The following is a 15,683-nucleotide window of genomic DNA, read 5'->3' as shown; positions in this document are numbered from 1 at the left end:
CCTGTGCTTTAATAAGATCACCTTTTTGCACCAAAGACGTCTTCAAGAATTCTTTCTTGGCCGTGGGCTCCGAACCCCACCATCACTCCCAAACCCCATCATAGCCACAGGGTGAACTACTACTCAGCAAGGGAAAAACAAAAAACAAAACAAAACAAAGCTAGTACATGCAGCACCAGACGTCAAAAAACATTTTGTTGGGGCGCCTGGGTGGCTCAGTCGGTTAAGCGTCCGACTTCAGCCAGGTCATGATCTCGCGGTCCGTGGGTTCGAGCCCCGCGTCAGGCTCTGGGCTGATGGCTCAGATCCTGGAGCCTGCTTCCGGTTCTGTGTCTCCTTCTCTCTCTGCCCCTCCCCCCTTCATGCTCTGTCTCTCTCTGTCTCAAAATAAATAAATGTTAAAAAAAATTAAAAAAAAAAAAAAACAAAAAAACCACAACATTTTGTTGAGCCAAAAAAGCCAGATGTAAAAGACAACCTATTGCATGATGCTGTTTATCTGAAATTCGAGACCAGAACCCATGGATAGTGATAGAAATCCACACAGTGTTTTGCCCGGTTGGGGCTGAGGGTAGACCTGACCGGGGCACAACAGAACTTTCTGGGGGTGATGGAAATGTTCTGTATCTTCACTGGGCAATCGTCAGTCGGCTGTCAATCTTGAAAAATCAGGGGACCTTTTCTTATGAATTTTTCCTCAGTAAAGTACAAGGCAGGGGGAGGGGGGTAAGGTTGGGAAAATGTAATACAAGGATAAATTAAAATCCAAAACGTCTTATGAGTGAAACATCCTGGTTTGGGTTTTGTGGCCTGAGCCTGCATGGCCACTAGTACAGAGTCTGACCCTTGACAAGACTCTCAGCAAATGGGAAACGTTGATGACGCGCATTTCTCTCTGGGCCCCGAGCGGTCCCTTCCCCACTGCGGGTGCAGCCTGTCCTCTCCACGTTGGAGACATTCCGACCTCCCAGTCCTTCTCAGGACCCTTTCACGGGCTCACCCCGGAGAACCAAGAAGTCGCGAGTTGATGCCCACTTCGAAAGCCTTGAATCCCATGCCCAGCGTAAAAACCACGTAACAGACAGATGATACACAGCCGACAGGCAAATCAAGCCGGCTTCCGCTGCCAGTACTAAATATGTCGACGCCCACCGACGGAAAAACCCCAATCACGTGACAGCGCACGGGCTCACGTCGGCCTTAGACCAGGGCGCCTACTTTTAGATTGGCCAATGAAGCCGAGGCGTGAGGCACGCCCCCTTTCCTCTCTCCACCAATAGCTTCCAGACGCCTCCTGCAGCATCCAATCACCGCTTCCGCCTTCCTTGAATGAAAAGCCAGCAGTCCAGTGAGCAGAGCCGCAGTCCGACGCAGGAGGCAGGAAGCGTTGTGGCTCGTGTCGGGGCGCGAGACCGGTAGCCAGAGTCGGACGGCACTTCTCACAGCGCGCGGAGGCGAACGGGGAACCAGGTGAACGAAGCATCCGGAGCGCGGGGCCGCGGTGCGGAGACGTCGGACCTGCGGGCGAGCGGGCGAGGGGAGACCCTGGGAGTTGAGGGGAGGATGAGGAGGAAGGGGCGCGAGACAAGTGGGGGGCGGTTGGGGCGTCCGCCGCGCGCGGCTGCGGCCGTTGAACGCCATGGCGCATGCGCAAGGCGGGGGGGGGGGGGGCGGTAGCTGTTGGCGCGCTGGGCTCGTTCCCGCTTCCGGGAGTGGGCTGTCATGGCGGCCCGCGGGTCGAGCCTGACTTGGGGAGAAGGTCTGTCTGTCAGAGGAGCCCCCCTAGTCGTTTGGGGAGGGACTCTGGGGGCCGGGCGCCGGGGTCTGGAGTTGCGGTGGGAGAATCCCGACCTTGTAGACGCGTTAGGCTCCTCCGAGTCGAGGGACTTGCCCTCCCCCACCCTGCTGTGCTGTTGCTATGTGTTTAGGGGATTCGGGCTTCCAGAGATTTAGAATAAAACAGATGTCACCGAGGCGAACCCTGAGGTGGAAGTCTTCCTGGGGCACTTGAGAATGAATGGGTACCGTGAGCTAGCCTGAATTGTCACTTTCCGGGTGTCCGCTTTCGAGTTGATCTGTTCCGGGGGCCGCAGCCCCCCCCCCTCCCCCGGGTGGGACAAACGCCCCTCCCCCAGTTCCCTCCCCGTCTCATTTGAGTTTTAGAGCCCATCTAGCCACTTCCTAGAGAATTTGGTGCCTCCAACTCAGGCTGTCCCTGAATCTGTCCCCTGTAAGAACAAAAAGACTTCACTTGACGTTTGTGTTCGTTTTGACTGCACCGTCCGCTCTTGGCCACCCAGGTTTGGAGCTCAGGGTAGGCGGCTCCCAGCGGTTATCTGCCCAGGGATTGCCCAGGAGATGGTGCTGCCCTGTTGAGCGTGCCATTTTGTTGTTCCCTCCTACCACCCCCACCCTGGTTAATCCTCTCTTCTGGTGACTGGTTTTCCCCGTGGCTGGTCTCATTCCCCGCTCGTCTTCTCCTCTAGAGCAAGTTGCTCTTGGGCCATTACTCCCCTCAGAAACCTCCTTGGTGGTTCCCTGTTGCTTCGCAGATAAAGTATGAGAGCCCTCGATCAGACCGGCTTTCCGAGCTTCCTCCTCTGCCTCTGCTTCAGCCAGTCTTGCTCTCCATTCCCCAAAAGGGCGTGGTGCTTTGGAACCGACCTTTCCTGGCTCCTCCCCTTTTCTCGGCTGCCTGGGAAATAGCCCCTTCCTGTTCAGGTTGCCTTTTTCAGCAATCAGAGGAGGGCAGACGCTGGCTTTAGCTCCTAAATTCTGCCTGAAGGCCTCGATTTTAATTTTATTCATTGGGCCTTTGCGTGTGAGTGCTTATCTGTTTTAGGCTCTGGGCTGGGCCAAAGGGCTGGCAGGCACGACCTGAACAAGGGTGCTTTTTTTAGCTGGGGCCTGCCAGAAATGCCCTTCTGGAGCAAGAGTCCTGAAGGAAGCAGGCGGGGGGGACTCACGGCCACTGCCGGCAGTGGGCATGGCAGGTGCAAAGGGGCTGAGGCATGCGTGAGGGGCACAGCGGCAAGGCCGGTGAGTGGGGGTGACGGAGCAGATGAGGTTCGAACGTGGTGGGTGTGTGTGTGGGGGGGTCAGTTTGTGTGGGGTCCGGTAGGTCAGGCTGAGGACCCCTGAGTTTTATTCTGAGCCCAGTAGGAGCCTGTGGAGGATTTTGAGCATTTTCCGACTTCGCTTTTACTGGGCTCCCACTGGCTTTTGTGGGGAGAGACGATGGAGGGGGATGGAAAACGGGGACTGTGGGCCTCATCTAGGCGAGAGATGATGGCGCCCCCAGAGCCACCAACTGACAACGGACGGAGTGGCGGCCCCGCACAGGGGAGTGTTCGCCACGAGCAGGAGTGAGGTGCTGATGCCTCCCACAAAGTGGATGAACGTGGAAACGTGCTGAGTGAGCGAAGCCGGGCAGGACAGATGGTTGCATATTGTATGTTGATTGCAGTGAGAAACGGCAAAAACAAGCAAACTGAAAGAAAGTAGGTTGACGGTTGCCCAGAGGACTGAGGGGGGAAGGATGAGAGGTAAAGGGTCTGGTCTTTTTCAAGACTGAGTGAAATGGGTAACGAATCCAACTGTGGTGGTCGTTGAACTTATCCCTGACTACATTAAAAATACTAAAAACTGGCAGTCTGACTCTTGATTTCGGCTCAGGTCACGATCTTGCAGTTCGTGAGATGGGGCCCCGAATGGGGCTCTGCTCTGGCAGCGTGGAGCCTGCTTGGGATTCTCTCTCTCTCTCTCTCTCTCTCTCTCTCTCTCTGCCCCTCCCCTGCTTGTGCACATGTGCTTTCTTGGTCTCAAAATTAAGAAGTTAAAAAAAATACTAAAAACCGATATATGGGACATTGAAAGTGGTGGACGATATGCCATGTGAATATCTCAATAAAGCTGTTCTAATTTTATTTTATTAAAAAAAATTTTTTTAATGTTTTATTTATTTTTGAGACAAAGAGACAGAGCACGAGCAGGGGAGGGGCAGAGAGAGAGGGAGCCACAGAATCCGAAGCAGCCTCCAGGCCCTGAGCTGTCAGCCCAGAGCCCGACGCGGGGCTCGAACTCACAAACCGCGAGATCCTGACCTGAGCTCAAGTCGGACGCTTAACCGAGTGAGCCACCCAGGAGCCCCTAGCTGTTCTAATTCCAAAAAAGAAAGGTGGAGGTAGCTTGGGACCAGTGAGGTAGCAGGGGCAAGCAGTGGCCTAATTGTCCTGTTGGGATTTGTTGGCTGATTGGACAGGGGAGAGAGAGAAAGCCAGTGAGAGAATGAAATTGCCCCTTTTGAGAAGCAGGCCTGCAGGAAGGAACGGAGGGTTTTACTCTTGGGATTTTGAGTTCAGCTTCGAAGGGTCGATGTGGCAGAGGCAGTTGGGTAACGGAGTCTGTTGTTGAGGGAAGCTGTAACCCGATGGAGACACAAGTTTGGGAGGCCTCTGCACAGAGGTGGTCAAAGCCCTGGGGCTGGATGAAGTCACAGAGAGAATGAGTGACAGGAGGGCCAGAAAGTGGGCCCAGGACCCTCCACATCCGGCTCAGGGAGAAGAGGGACTACTTCAGCATCCTCTCTGTCTAGACTGGAGGCTGGATGGAGTTTGGAGGGCAGAAGACCATATTGTCACATCTGGGACCCTTGTAGCTTGCGCCCAGTAGGTCCTGTGCCCATACTGGATACGGCAGGAAGGGAGCAAACTGTATTAATTCTCTTTACCATCTCCGCTTCGTTCTTAGCGGCCTGGGCGCGGTGGGAAGGCTGCTGATGACAGTGCTTAATTATTCCCCTGTGCAGACCACGAGTAGCGAGAGGAGCTGGGGCAGGGCGCGACTCTGCTCCTACAGACTCAGGTCTCTCCAGCGTTCTGGCAGCCACGTCTCCTGGTCCCAGGGGTCCTATCCTTTGCAGGCCCGGTAGACTCTTTGCGGAGTGGTGGGGAGGGGGCCTCCTTTGGCTTAGGTGGCCTGAGGTTTATTAGAGTTTTCCTGGCGGCGGCCACGTGCGGCAAACGCTTGGGGTAGGGGCTTGATGAGCGAGCGGGCAGACAAGGCTGCGGGTGGTTTGAGAGGGGTCTTGTGGAACGAGGTGTGCCGGGGACAGTGCACAGGGATGCGAGAGCCATGGGGAAGTATGGGGATTTCACTGTGAGAGCAGAGGGAGGCCCTGGAGCCGGGGGTGTGTATGCGTGTGTGAGTGTGGCGGAGAGGGGCACGGGGAAAGCTGAGGGGGTGCAGGAGTGAAGGTGTGACCGGGACAAGCTGAGGCTGGGAGGTGCTGCCCGGGAGGAGCGGGTGGGACCTTGTGCAGGAGTCTGTGGGGAGTGTGGGGGGGGGGGGGGGGGGGGGGGCGGGGGGGGGGGGGGGGGGGCCTTGGGGCGGGGGCGGGGGGGGGGGGGGGGGGGGGGGGGGTCAGAGCGCTGGCCCCGTCTTGGCTTCATCAGCTGTACCAGCTCGGAAGATGGCTCCGGTGCTTTGTCCCTCCTCGACCTGTGTCCGTAGACTGCAGCTGCTGGGCGGTCTTCTCCCTGGACGGGGGAGTTTTCTTTCTCAAACTCAATCGCTTCCCTCGACCCTTCCTCCCTCCTCTGTTGTCAGCGCCATGGCGGAACAGGATGTGGAAAATGAGCTTCTGGATTACGAGGAAGATGAAGAACCCCAGGCTCCTCCAGAGAGCACTCCTGCTCCCCCCAAGAAAGACGTCAAGGGTTCCTACGTTTCCATCCACAGCTCTGGCTTCCGGGACTTTTTGCTGAAGCCGGAGCTTCTTAGGGCCATCGTGGACTGTGGCTTTGAGCATCCATCTGAGGGTATGCCTCCTGGGTTCTCCCTGCCAGGAACCTCCTCGCCGCCCTCTCTGTGGCCTCCTCAGCCGCCTGGCCAGGAGCCTGCACAGAGGGAGCATCTGGTTTCTGGCCGCTCACACGTGCTCTCTCCCTCAGTCCAGCACGAGTGTATTCCCCAAGCCATCCTGGGCATGGACGTCCTGTGCCAGGCCAAGTCTGGGATGGGCAAGACGGCCGTCTTCGTGCTGGCCACCCTGCAGCAGATTGAGCCTGTCAACGGACAGGTAGGTGGTTGCCCTCCCTGCTGGGCCCGAGCTACGTGAGGATCGCTAGCCACGGGTTCCCTTGTTAAAACTTCCTGGTGCTGCGTTCTCTTTGTGGGCTTTTATTTTTTTTTTTTTTAATTTTCAAAAAAAAATTTTAATGTTTATTTTTGAGAGAGGGAGAGAGACAGGCAGGGTGCAAGCAGGGGAGGGGCAGAGAGGTAGGGAGACACAGAATCCAAAGCAGGCTCCAGGCTCTGAGCTGTCAGCACAGACCCCGACACAGGGCTCGAACCCACAAACTGAGATCATGACCTGAGCCGAAGTCAGACACTTAACCGACTGAGCCACCCAGGTGCCCCTCTTTGTGGGCTTTTAAATTAAGTACGATACTTAGTTGTGACAAAATACCGCCCCAAAATGATAAGCCAAGAGGAGAAACTGAGAAGTGCCCACGATTTTAGTCTCCAGATTTCACAGCTGTTATTTGGTCATGTGCTTTTCTAGAGTGTGCGTATTTACACAGGTGAGATTGTACCTAACGAGGTTTGGTTGCTGTTGCCACTGATAGTCGTTTCCTCTTAAGTGAATTTTGTTGGAGGAGAATCAAGGTGCATTCCGGTGTTGTTTTGTCACACGGGGACACACGCCCTTGGGCTGCGTGTGGGTGCACAAGCCCTTGTCTCCTTAGGGTCGATGGTGAGGGTGAGGGTGAGGGAGAGGGAGATTCAGTGGGAGGCTGTGGTGGTTGCAGCCCTTGGCGTCATGGGCCTGAAGGCAGGAGCCGCCTTCGGGTGGTCATGAGCTGACCAGAGAGCAGACTCAGGAAGCTGTTGGTAGGGGCTGCCTCACCAGCTAGGTCTCACTGTGGATCCTGACAGCAGGAGACAAGCCTCACTCACCAGCTGGGGGGACATAGGGAGTGAACGACAGGCGAAGGGTGGGGAGAAGCTAGAGCATCTGGACCGGACCTTCCAGCAGCCGGAGGTTTGGGGAGCAGCGTGGCAGACACCCTCAAGGGGCCAGAGCCCGGTGGGCATGGGGCCCCAGGGGAGGGCACTAGAGTGGGCTCTGCCTGGGGTAGGACTTGGGACACTGCCTAAAGTGTCTGTCTTCCGCCTGCAGGTGACAGTGCTGGTCATGTGTCATACTCGGGAGCTGGCATTCCAGATTAGCAAGGAATATGAACGCTTCTCCAAGTACATGCCCAGCGTCAAGGTAAGTCCCTCGGGCTGGACGTACTGCGTGGTCTTCTGCAATGTTGCTGCCCCGGCTGTAGCCCGGCCAGTGTTTACTAAGCTTGGCCGCAGTGGCTGCCTTTGAGGTTTGCGGTGGTTTACATTCCTTAAAAGCCGGATGAATTATGCATGGCCTCCGGAGGCCTGTGCCGGTCCCAGCTGTGGGGCTGCTTTCCACCGGAGTCCTGGCCAGACTCTCAGGCCACTCTGGTCCCCAGCCACTAGGCCCGGGGGTGCTGCTGGAGCCTGAGCTGGCGGGGCCACGGGCCGGGTGGCCGTCAGTTCGGAGCGAGCGTGAGCCTTCAGCCCTTAGACAGGTGAAAGGAACTTTGTCTCCTCCCACATAGGTGTCTGTGTTCTTCGGGGGCCTTTCCATCAAGAAGGATGAAGAGGTATTGAAGAAGAACTGTCCGCACGTCGTGGTGGGGACACCAGGCCGGATCCTGGCGCTCGTACGGAACAGGAGCCTCAACCTGAAGAACGTGAAGCACTTCGTGCTGGACGAGTGCGACAAGATGCTGGAGCAGCTGGGTGAGTGGCCTGCTTGGGTCCAGGAGCTGCTGGAGCCCCGCCCCGCCACGCCCCCCGCCCCGCCCCCCGCCCCGCCATCCTCACAGCTCCCCTCCCCCCACCCGGACCTCAGAGCCAGGTGGGCCCTGTCAGGGCAGGCCGAAGGTTGCCCCAGGGCAGGGTCACGTGGGTGGCTGGCACACAGGCCTCTGTAGACGACTCCAGGGAGAGTTGTAGCCTCGGCACGGTGACCTGCCTCCGAGCCCGAGCTGACTGAGTCCGGGCGTGTGTCCGTGCCAGCCCTCGGCACGCTGTGGCCTCGCCGCCCGTTGGGTTAGTTCCGGGCCCCTGCCTGCCCTCCGTGAGCCCCGCAGGGCCAGTGGGAGATGGGGCTTGTGTCCCGGGAGGCAGCTGCAGCTCTCACCCCAGCGGCTGTCTCTGCCTCAGGCTCCCCTCCCTGAAGCGTGGCTCGAGGCGCGCTGGCACGGCTGCTCCGCTCTGGCGGCGTGTAAGTGGATGGCAGCTCCTCCCGCGCCCGCCCCGAGTCCAGCCCCTCAGGCACCTGGGACTCGCCCCTCCCTCCACTCGGCTCACGCCGCCCTCGTCGTGGCGCTAACGACTCCCTGGCACAGGTTGGGAGGAGCTGGGGCTGGTCTCGGGTGGGGGTCCCCGCACGGCAGGCGCTCACGCCCACCTGTTTCTTGCCCTCCCCACCCAGACATGCGGCGGGACGTGCAGGAGATCTTCCGCCTGACGCCCCACGAGAAGCAGTGCATGATGTTCAGCGCCACCCTGAGCAAGGAGATCAGGCCCGTGTGCAGGAAGTTCATGCAAGACGTGAGTAGGGTGGGACGGCAGCCAGCCACGGCCTCGGCGCGGCACCTCTGGCCCTCCTCGGTTCCGTGTCCTGAGCCGCTGCTGCTCCGGGACGCCCACACTTGCCTCACCGCACAAGAATGCCGGGAGGCCCCGGAGCCTTCCTTCCCTCCTGTGTCTTGTCAGACTAGGAGCTGAGCTTGATCTATACCTGAGTCAGAGCCGAGCTTAGATCAACGATTGGGAGAGAGGCATTTATCGGGGTACGCAGGCCCTCTGGGAAGCATCGCAACGTGGAGTCCTTCGCCGGAAGGTTCTGGGCAGGCAAGATGCCCAGAAGTAAGCCCCGCCTGCCCCTTCCTGCACAGCCCATGGAGGTGTTTGTAGACGATGAGACCAAGCTCACGCTACACGGACTCCAGCAGTACTACGTCAAGCTCAAGGACAGCGAGAAGAACCGCAAGCTGTTTGATCTCTTGGACGTGCTGGAGTTTAACCAGGTGACACCGCGTGGCTGTCCCGGGGTTCCGGGCCTTGGCGAGGCTGGCGCACGGGGGCTCTGGCCCTGACCGCCGCTTCTTGCCTCCCTGCCTCGCAGGTGGTGATCTTCGTGAAGTCGGTGCAGCGCTGCATGGCCCTGGCCCAGCTCCTTGTGGAGCAGAACTTCCCGGCCATCGCTATCCACAGGGGCATGGCGCAGGAGGAGCGGTGAGTGGGTGCCGCCCTCGGGCCCGCAGCAGGCCCCTCGGCCCCTCACGGGGAGTGCCACTCGGGAACCCCATGTCTAACGGCCGCCTCTTGTTCTTCCTGTGCCCAGCCTGTCACGCTATCAGCAGTTCAAAGACTTCCAGCGGCGGATCCTGGTGGCCACCAATCTGTTTGGTCGAGGGATGGACATTGAGCGAGTCAACATCGTCTTCAACTATGACATGCCCGAGGACTCAGACACCTACCTCCACCGAGTGAGTGCCTCCACGGAGCTGTTAGCTCCCTCACGGCCCTCTCCCAGGGTGGGGGTGAGTGGGGATGTGGCCCTGCTTGTCCTCAGATCTCCATGTTGTGTCCCTGTGACCTGACCCCCCTGACCCCCTGCTCCTGTCACCCTGCAGGTGGCCCGTGCGGGACGTTTTGGGACCAAAGGTCTGGCCATCACTTTTGTGTCTGATGAGAATGATGCCAAAATCCTCAATGACGTTCAGGACAGGTTTGAAGTGAACGTGGCAGAACTTCCTGAAGAAATTGACATCTCTACATACAGTAAGTGTTGGGGGTGGGGCTGGGGGGCTGGGCCCGGACAGGGGCCCTCTTCCCCGTCTCACTGGCCTCCCCTCTGTGTGTCTTACAGTTGAGCAGAGCCGGTAACCACACGCCTGGTGGCCAGAGTCGCCCTGTTTCCTGAGTGCTGCTTCAAGTCCTCTTTCTAGGCACCAGTGGGGCTTCCCTTTTTACTGTTTAAAAGCTGTAGATTTGTGTAAGAGTAAAGTTTTATTACGGAAGTCTGTCTTCCACCCTGTGTGTTGCTCGGCTCTCAGCTTTTCGTGGGTGTAGCAGGCCTGGCCAGGGAGCTCCACAGCAATTTTCTTTATCAGTAGGACGTTTAATTTTATGTGTCGATGTTGAAAAGTTTATACAGATTAAAAACAACAACATACAACATTCACAACTTTCCAAACAAGTGAGAGCCTTCTGCCTCCAGGAGCAGATGGGCTTCTGTACCGTGAGCCTCAGGCAGTGGGGCTGGGAGGGGCCCTGCTTTTCCCCCACCCCTGGCCTCAGTCTTAGCTTAACGGGGAGCTAGAGCCCCAGCACTCTGGCCTCTTGTTCTGTAGCAAAAACAGACGAGGGGAAAGGGCCTGGCTGGGCACAGCGTCCTCAGTCTGACAGGCCTGGGGTAGCCGGGAAAGGCACTGCGGCCCTGGGCCGGACTCCTGCCCTCACCCTGGGTCCTGGCTGGGGTGGGGCAGGGAGGCAGCAGAAGCAGGCCCGGCGGGTCCAACTCTCCACCGGGCTGGGTGTTCTGGGCTTCCTGGGCTTTGGTGCCAGACTACAGCTGCTGCCCCCTGCTTTCTGTGGTGCACATGGGGGCCGAGGCAGGCTGGCGGAGGGAGCAGAGGGGCGAGAGAGGAGGGGACCGTCTTTCAACACGTGCAAAAGCTGCTGAGGCCACAGGACCTCCTGGTCTGGTGGGAGCCGCGCTGTCACATGCCGGACTCCGAAGGCCTGTGGGCCTGGTAAGAAAGGTACACTGTGAGCACAGAGCCCGGGCTGGGTGCCCTCTGGCCCAGCACCCCTACCCCAGGCTCGGCCCTTACCTGAGTCTGGTTGGATGAGGAGGTGGTGAACTCCGAGTACCTGTTCCCGGTGACCCAGCCGGCCCACTTCTGGTACTCCTCCCTCACCTGTGGGGCCCGGGGAGCCAGGTTAGGGAAGGGGCAGGCCCCAGGCAGGGGGGCCTGGTGCACCGCCCCCCCCCCCCCAGCCCAGCCACAGCCCACCTTCTTGTTGAGCAGGCAGTGGAAGATGAAGAGGAAGAAGCCTTGCAGGCAGTTGAGGATGGTGAAGGTGTAGGACAGCACCCAGCTGTGTGGGTTAAAGAGGAACAGGCCGAAGACCCAGGTGCTGCCCAGCAGAAAGAGCTGAGCGACAGCCGTGATGGTCAGCACCCTGCGGAGAGGACAGCGTTGCAGTGGGGGAGGCCCCCCTCGCACACCCTCTGCTCCCTGCCAGCCCCTTCCCTGCCCCCCACTCTCACCTGGCCTTCTTAAGTTTCTTCATGTCTGGGTTGATCTCAGAAAACTTCTGTGTGAGTTTCCAGACAGTAGTCACGAAGATGACAGCATTGAACTGGGTTGGGGGGAAGGCAGAACTGGCATTAGGGGGAATCCCTGGGACTGTGGGGGGGGGGGGCGCGGGGAGAGCTGGCCCAGTGTGGCTGCACTCCTCAGGTGTGGGGTGGGGGCAGCTACCAGAACGATGAAGATCACGGGTCCCAGGAAGCTCCAGAGGAAGCCATCTTCTGGGTCCAACCAGCAACTGGGTGGGAAGGGAGGGTCATGTCAGCTCCGCAGAGGGGAAGGACACTGGCCAGGACCGTGGTCCCCTGCCCTCCCATCGGACGGCTCCGCTGCACTCACTAGCGGGAGTGGCCGTAGTGCTTGTGTCTGACGGCTGCCGAGATGGCCACGATGAGCAGGGGCACCCCATAGCCCATCAGGTAGAGCCAGCACTTGCTCAGGCCCTGGCCGTGGAACACGCGCACCACCAGGAAGTAGAGCTCCAGTCCCTCGAGGCTCATCCAGCAGAAAGCGGCCAGGAAGCAGTAGTGCAACAGTCCGGCCACCAGGCGGCAGCGCAGCCCCACCTGCGGGGCGGGGGCGGGGCGGGGGCGGGGCGACGTCAGTACGGGGCGGGGCCGCGCCCCGCCAGGGCCCTCGGGGCGGGCGGGGACGAGCGGCCACAGCTCTGTTGTGCCGAGGACCTCGCGCGGGCGGAGCGGGCGGTGGCCACCCAGCCCCGGGACTGGACGGGGCTCTCCCCCTCCCGGGCCCCGCCGGCCTGGGGTTCTGGTGGAGGTGAGACGTTCCCACCGCCCCGGACCTCACCTGGCCGCCTTCGTTCTCGATGCCCGCCAGGAAGATGGCGGAGCCCACGAAGAGGCAGATGCAGAGATGCAGGTGCACGGTGGTGCGCGAGCCCTGGATGGGCCGCACCAGCAGGAAGGTGAGAATGCATAGCAGCAGGCAGACTAGCGACAGCGCTAGCCCCACCTTGGTGATCAGGGCCAGCTTCGGGTCCTAGATGCAGGATGGGGTGCGTGGGGCTCCGTCAGCGCCCTGAGCCCTTCCTGCCCTCCTTGCGGGCCCCACCACCCGGACCCATCAGGGGCCTGCCCTCCAGGTCTCTGGAGATCATGCACTCGCCTCCCCCCACATCCCCTGCCTTCAACACTTGAACAGGCTTGCTTTGTGTCTCTTCCTAAACACCCACCACCCTGCGCAATGCACGCACACAACCACAGATGCACCAGGGATCCCAGTTCCTCCTGATGGGCCTCCCCGCGCTAAGCCTCAAGGCCACATTCTTCTTTCTAACACTAAGGGTCCCACCTCTCTGACCCTCGTTGCTCATCTCAAGTTCTACCCCTCCTACACCTGGCCATCTCTATCAACTCGTTGAAACCCGCCTTTTTGTCCTTCCTGAGCTTTTTGGCTTGGACCAGAGCCTTCCATACTCTGCCTGGCCCATTTCAATTAAACGCGTGGCCCAGCTTCTCTGTGTATCTCTGAAGCCACATACAGAGCGTTGTACTCCCTTTGGAGCTTTTAGCGATCGTTTAACCACCGGTTCCAGACGGACAGTCAGAGGGGCGCTAGCCAGAGCAGTTGCTGGGTCCCAGGGAAGGGGCTGGGGGGCATGGGGTGGGACCACTGGGGCTGTGTGACCATACAGAACCAGCTGTCTGTCTCACCTAAGCCAGGCTTGCCACCTGTGGGCTTTTGAGGGCTGCTCACCTCTATGTCATAGTGGGCCATGAGGATGGCAAAGCTGCTCAGGTGGTTGCACTGGCATGTGGTGCTGTTATTACTGGTGCCCCGGGTCCAGCAGCCCGTGGTGTTCCAGTGCCCTCCGCCCCTGTCGTCACTCTTCCAGAATGCACACACCAGCCCCTGTCGCGGTCCGGGCGTCTCCATCTGCAGGCAGGCGGGAATGGTTGGAGAGGTTAGCCTGGAGCCCACTCTTGGGTCCTGGGCTTGGTTGAGCCCAAGGGGGGCTGTTTTTCGTTTGACAGGTATTTACTGAGTGCCTCCTTTGCTGTGTCCCCTGGTCTGGCACACAATGAACAGGGCTGACACCAGTCCCTGCCCTTTTGGGCTCGGCATGCCAGTGGGGGAGACCGATGTAAATAATGAACCTGATAAGGAAACTAGATGGTGTGTTAGAAGGTAGTAAGAGCTTTTGAAAAGAGAAACAGCATAGGGGAAGGTGGGGCATGATTACAGACTGTAATTTTAAATGAGGAGGTCAAGGAAGACCTAAAGGAAGAGGTGACATTTGAACAAAGACTGGAACTGGGTAAAGGACTGAGTCACGTGGGAGACGGTGGGCACAGCAAATGCAAAGGCCCTGAGGTCCGTTTGAGGAAGAAGCAGAGTAGGGAAATGAAGGCTGCAGAGGAACCCCTGTGACCCTGGCTAAGGAGTGAGCAGTAGGACTGATTCCTCCCCACCAGAGGACTCACAGGGTGGGAGAAGGCAAAGGTGACCGGGGAGTCAAGGTGCTCGGTGTTTGTGTTGCTCAGAAAGACCAAGTTGACGGCTGAGAGGAGCTCGTACTGGGCGCCACGGACAGGACTTTGGTGGAGATCTTTTAGCTTAGCTTTCGTCTCGGGGTCCAACTCCAAGGAGGCGTGGGCCAGCAATTTCTGCATTTTACAGCTGGAGAGGATGCCCATCACGGTGGGGTCTGGGGGGTAGACAGGCCGGCTACTACCTTCTGCCCTTCCTCCTCCCACGCCTCATCCTCCCTCCCAGGATGTCTATTCAAGCCCTCCAGGACGCCATGATGCCTGGGATCTGGCAATAGGCCAGTTTCCAGTTGTTGTATATTTAGAACCTCAACCCTTGCCACATCCCAGCTCCTCCTCCCCTTTCCCACGGGAGTCCCCTCTGGATCCCCGCCGTTACCTGAGTCCCTGGCTGCGGCTGCCACAGCCCAGTCCAGCAGCATCCGTGCGTGGCTCTGGCCTATGGTGGTGTATCCGTCCCCTTGCTCCTGGATCATCAGGGACAGCTCTGAGAAGAGAGGGGCAGTGATCGGGGGCTCTGGGTGCCGGATGAGGCCCTGGGCAGGGCGAGGTCTCACCTGTGTTCGAAGGGGAATGGTAGGTGAAGGAGGCTCCAGGCATGGCCTTGGCCAAGGTCCTCAGGACTCTTTCAAGCTCAGAGAGGAGGTGGGTGGCCATCTTGTGCCTTTCAGGCAGGGCCAAGGCGTCCAGGTCACTGGGGACTTCCAGCAGCTCATCCACTGACGTGATGAGGTTCTGGGGGGATGGGTGACAGCTGGTGGGTCACTGCCCTGCAAGGGCTGCCTGACTTCAACCCCCCTCTACCTAGGGGCACACTGCAGAACCACCTGGGGTTGCCTGGGGGACAGGCACGGGCTTCCTCCCAGGCTCTACACCTGCACTGACCAGCAGAATTGCCACAAGCCACACATGGCTATCCAGCACTCGAAATCTGGGTCCACCTTGAAATGGGAATAATTTCGAATCTGCTGGGTTAAATGCAATCTCCACATCAATTTCACTTGTTTACTTTTGTTTATTTTAATGTAGCTACTGGAAATTTTTATTTTTGTTTGCTTTTTTAATTAAAAAATTTTTTGATATATATATATATTTAATTTCACTTTTTAAATTTACATCCAATTTAGTTAGCATATATAATTTTAAAAAATTTTATAGCCATCTCTACACCCAGCGTGGAGCTTGAACTCACAACCCCAAGACCAAGAGTTGCACGCCCTTCTGACTGAGCCAGTCAGGCGCCCCACTACTGGAAAATTTAAAATGACATGGGCTCACATATTTCTCCCCAGCTTAGCACATAGGCTAAACCTTAACACATAATGCTCACTGTGTGCCAGGCACCGTTCTTTCTTTGAGCTTTACTTCTTTTAGTTCACAGAAACCTTCAAACCCAACTGTGTAAAGCAGGCACTATTTTCAGACGAGGAGAATGAGGCCCAGAGAGGGGGACTCACTCGTCTGACGTCACACAGCAGAAAGTGGCAATTGGTGGGGCAGGGTGGGTGGGATGGAGGGGATTTGAGCCCTTGTGGCCTAACTAGGGAGGCGAAACTCTTGACTGCTGCATTCTGTTGGCATTCTGTGCCTCTCCAGTGTGCGTGTGTGCGTTTTAAGGGGTGTATATATGTTTGTGTTTGTGCTCGTGTAACCCCTGCTTGGGCTGTCTCCACTCACACGGAAGCATCCCTCTGCCACCCCATGCTGTCCATGGGTCCCCCCCTCCCCCCGCCCCCCCCCCCCCCCCCCCCCCCCC

General features: G+C 58.4%; 2 protein-coding genes across 7 annotated transcripts in view; one reads left to right on the top strand and one right to left on the bottom strand.

The window, feature by feature from the left end:
- Positions 1 to 1,362: 1,362 nt before the first annotated feature.
- DDX39A (DExD-box helicase 39A) lies at positions 1,363 to 10,118 on the top strand. 3 transcript variants are annotated; one of them, XM_049640023.1, is made up of 11 exons: positions 1,363 to 1,470; positions 5,608 to 5,819; positions 5,952 to 6,079; positions 7,184 to 7,276; positions 7,644 to 7,827; positions 8,525 to 8,643; positions 8,991 to 9,122; positions 9,221 to 9,330; positions 9,440 to 9,584; positions 9,732 to 9,879; positions 9,968 to 10,118. In XM_049640023.1, the coding sequence occupies exons 2-11, from the start codon at positions 5,612 to 5,614 to the stop codon at positions 9,982 to 9,984; spliced, it is 1,284 nt and encodes a 427-aa protein (XP_049495980.1). In that variant the 5' UTR covers positions 1,363 to 1,470; positions 5,608 to 5,611; the 3' UTR covers positions 9,985 to 10,118. The 3 variants fall into 3 exon arrangements, with proteins under 3 accessions (XP_049495980.1, XP_049495979.1, XP_049495981.1); XM_049640022.1 differs by lacking the exon at positions 1,363 to 1,470 and adding an exon at positions 1,659 to 1,759; XM_049640024.1 differs by lacking the exons at positions 1,363 to 1,470; positions 9,221 to 9,330; positions 9,440 to 9,584; positions 9,732 to 9,879; positions 9,968 to 10,118 and adding an exon at positions 3,962 to 4,667 and having other exon boundaries at positions 8,525 to 9,081.
- Positions 10,119 to 10,702: 584 nt separating this feature from the next.
- Positions 10,703 to 15,683, bottom strand: part of ADGRE5 (adhesion G protein-coupled receptor E5) — a 14,468-nt gene continuing 9,487 nt past the window's right edge. For all 4 annotated transcript variants that reach the window (XM_049640013.1, XM_049640012.1, XM_049640014.1 and 1 more), the window contains 11 exons: positions 14,485 to 14,662; positions 14,307 to 14,414; positions 13,862 to 14,085; positions 13,134 to 13,313; positions 12,225 to 12,416; positions 11,757 to 11,983; positions 11,589 to 11,655; positions 11,375 to 11,466; positions 11,118 to 11,286; positions 10,935 to 11,021; positions 10,703 to 10,850 (listed from right to left, as the gene is read on the bottom strand). In XM_049640013.1, coding sequence (XP_049495970.1) covers positions 10,821 to 10,850; positions 10,935 to 11,021; positions 11,118 to 11,286; positions 11,375 to 11,466; positions 11,589 to 11,655; positions 11,757 to 11,983; positions 12,225 to 12,416; positions 13,134 to 13,313; positions 13,862 to 14,085; positions 14,307 to 14,414; positions 14,485 to 14,662 — 1,554 coding nt within the window. In that variant the 3' untranslated portion in view covers positions 10,703 to 10,820. The remainder of the gene's footprint in view (positions 10,851 to 10,934; positions 11,022 to 11,117; positions 11,287 to 11,374; positions 11,467 to 11,588; positions 11,656 to 11,756; positions 11,984 to 12,224; positions 12,417 to 13,133; positions 13,314 to 13,861; positions 14,086 to 14,306; positions 14,415 to 14,484; positions 14,663 to 15,683) is intronic.

Source organism: Panthera uncia, chromosome A2 (assembly GCF_023721935.1).
Source record: "Panthera uncia isolate 11264 chromosome A2, Puncia_PCG_1.0, whole genome shotgun sequence".
Classification (NCBI taxonomy): domain Eukaryota; kingdom Metazoa; phylum Chordata; class Mammalia; order Carnivora; family Felidae; genus Panthera; species Panthera uncia.
Note: the sequence above shows the minus strand (reverse complement) of the source record. Positions and strands in the feature narration are given on the sequence as shown.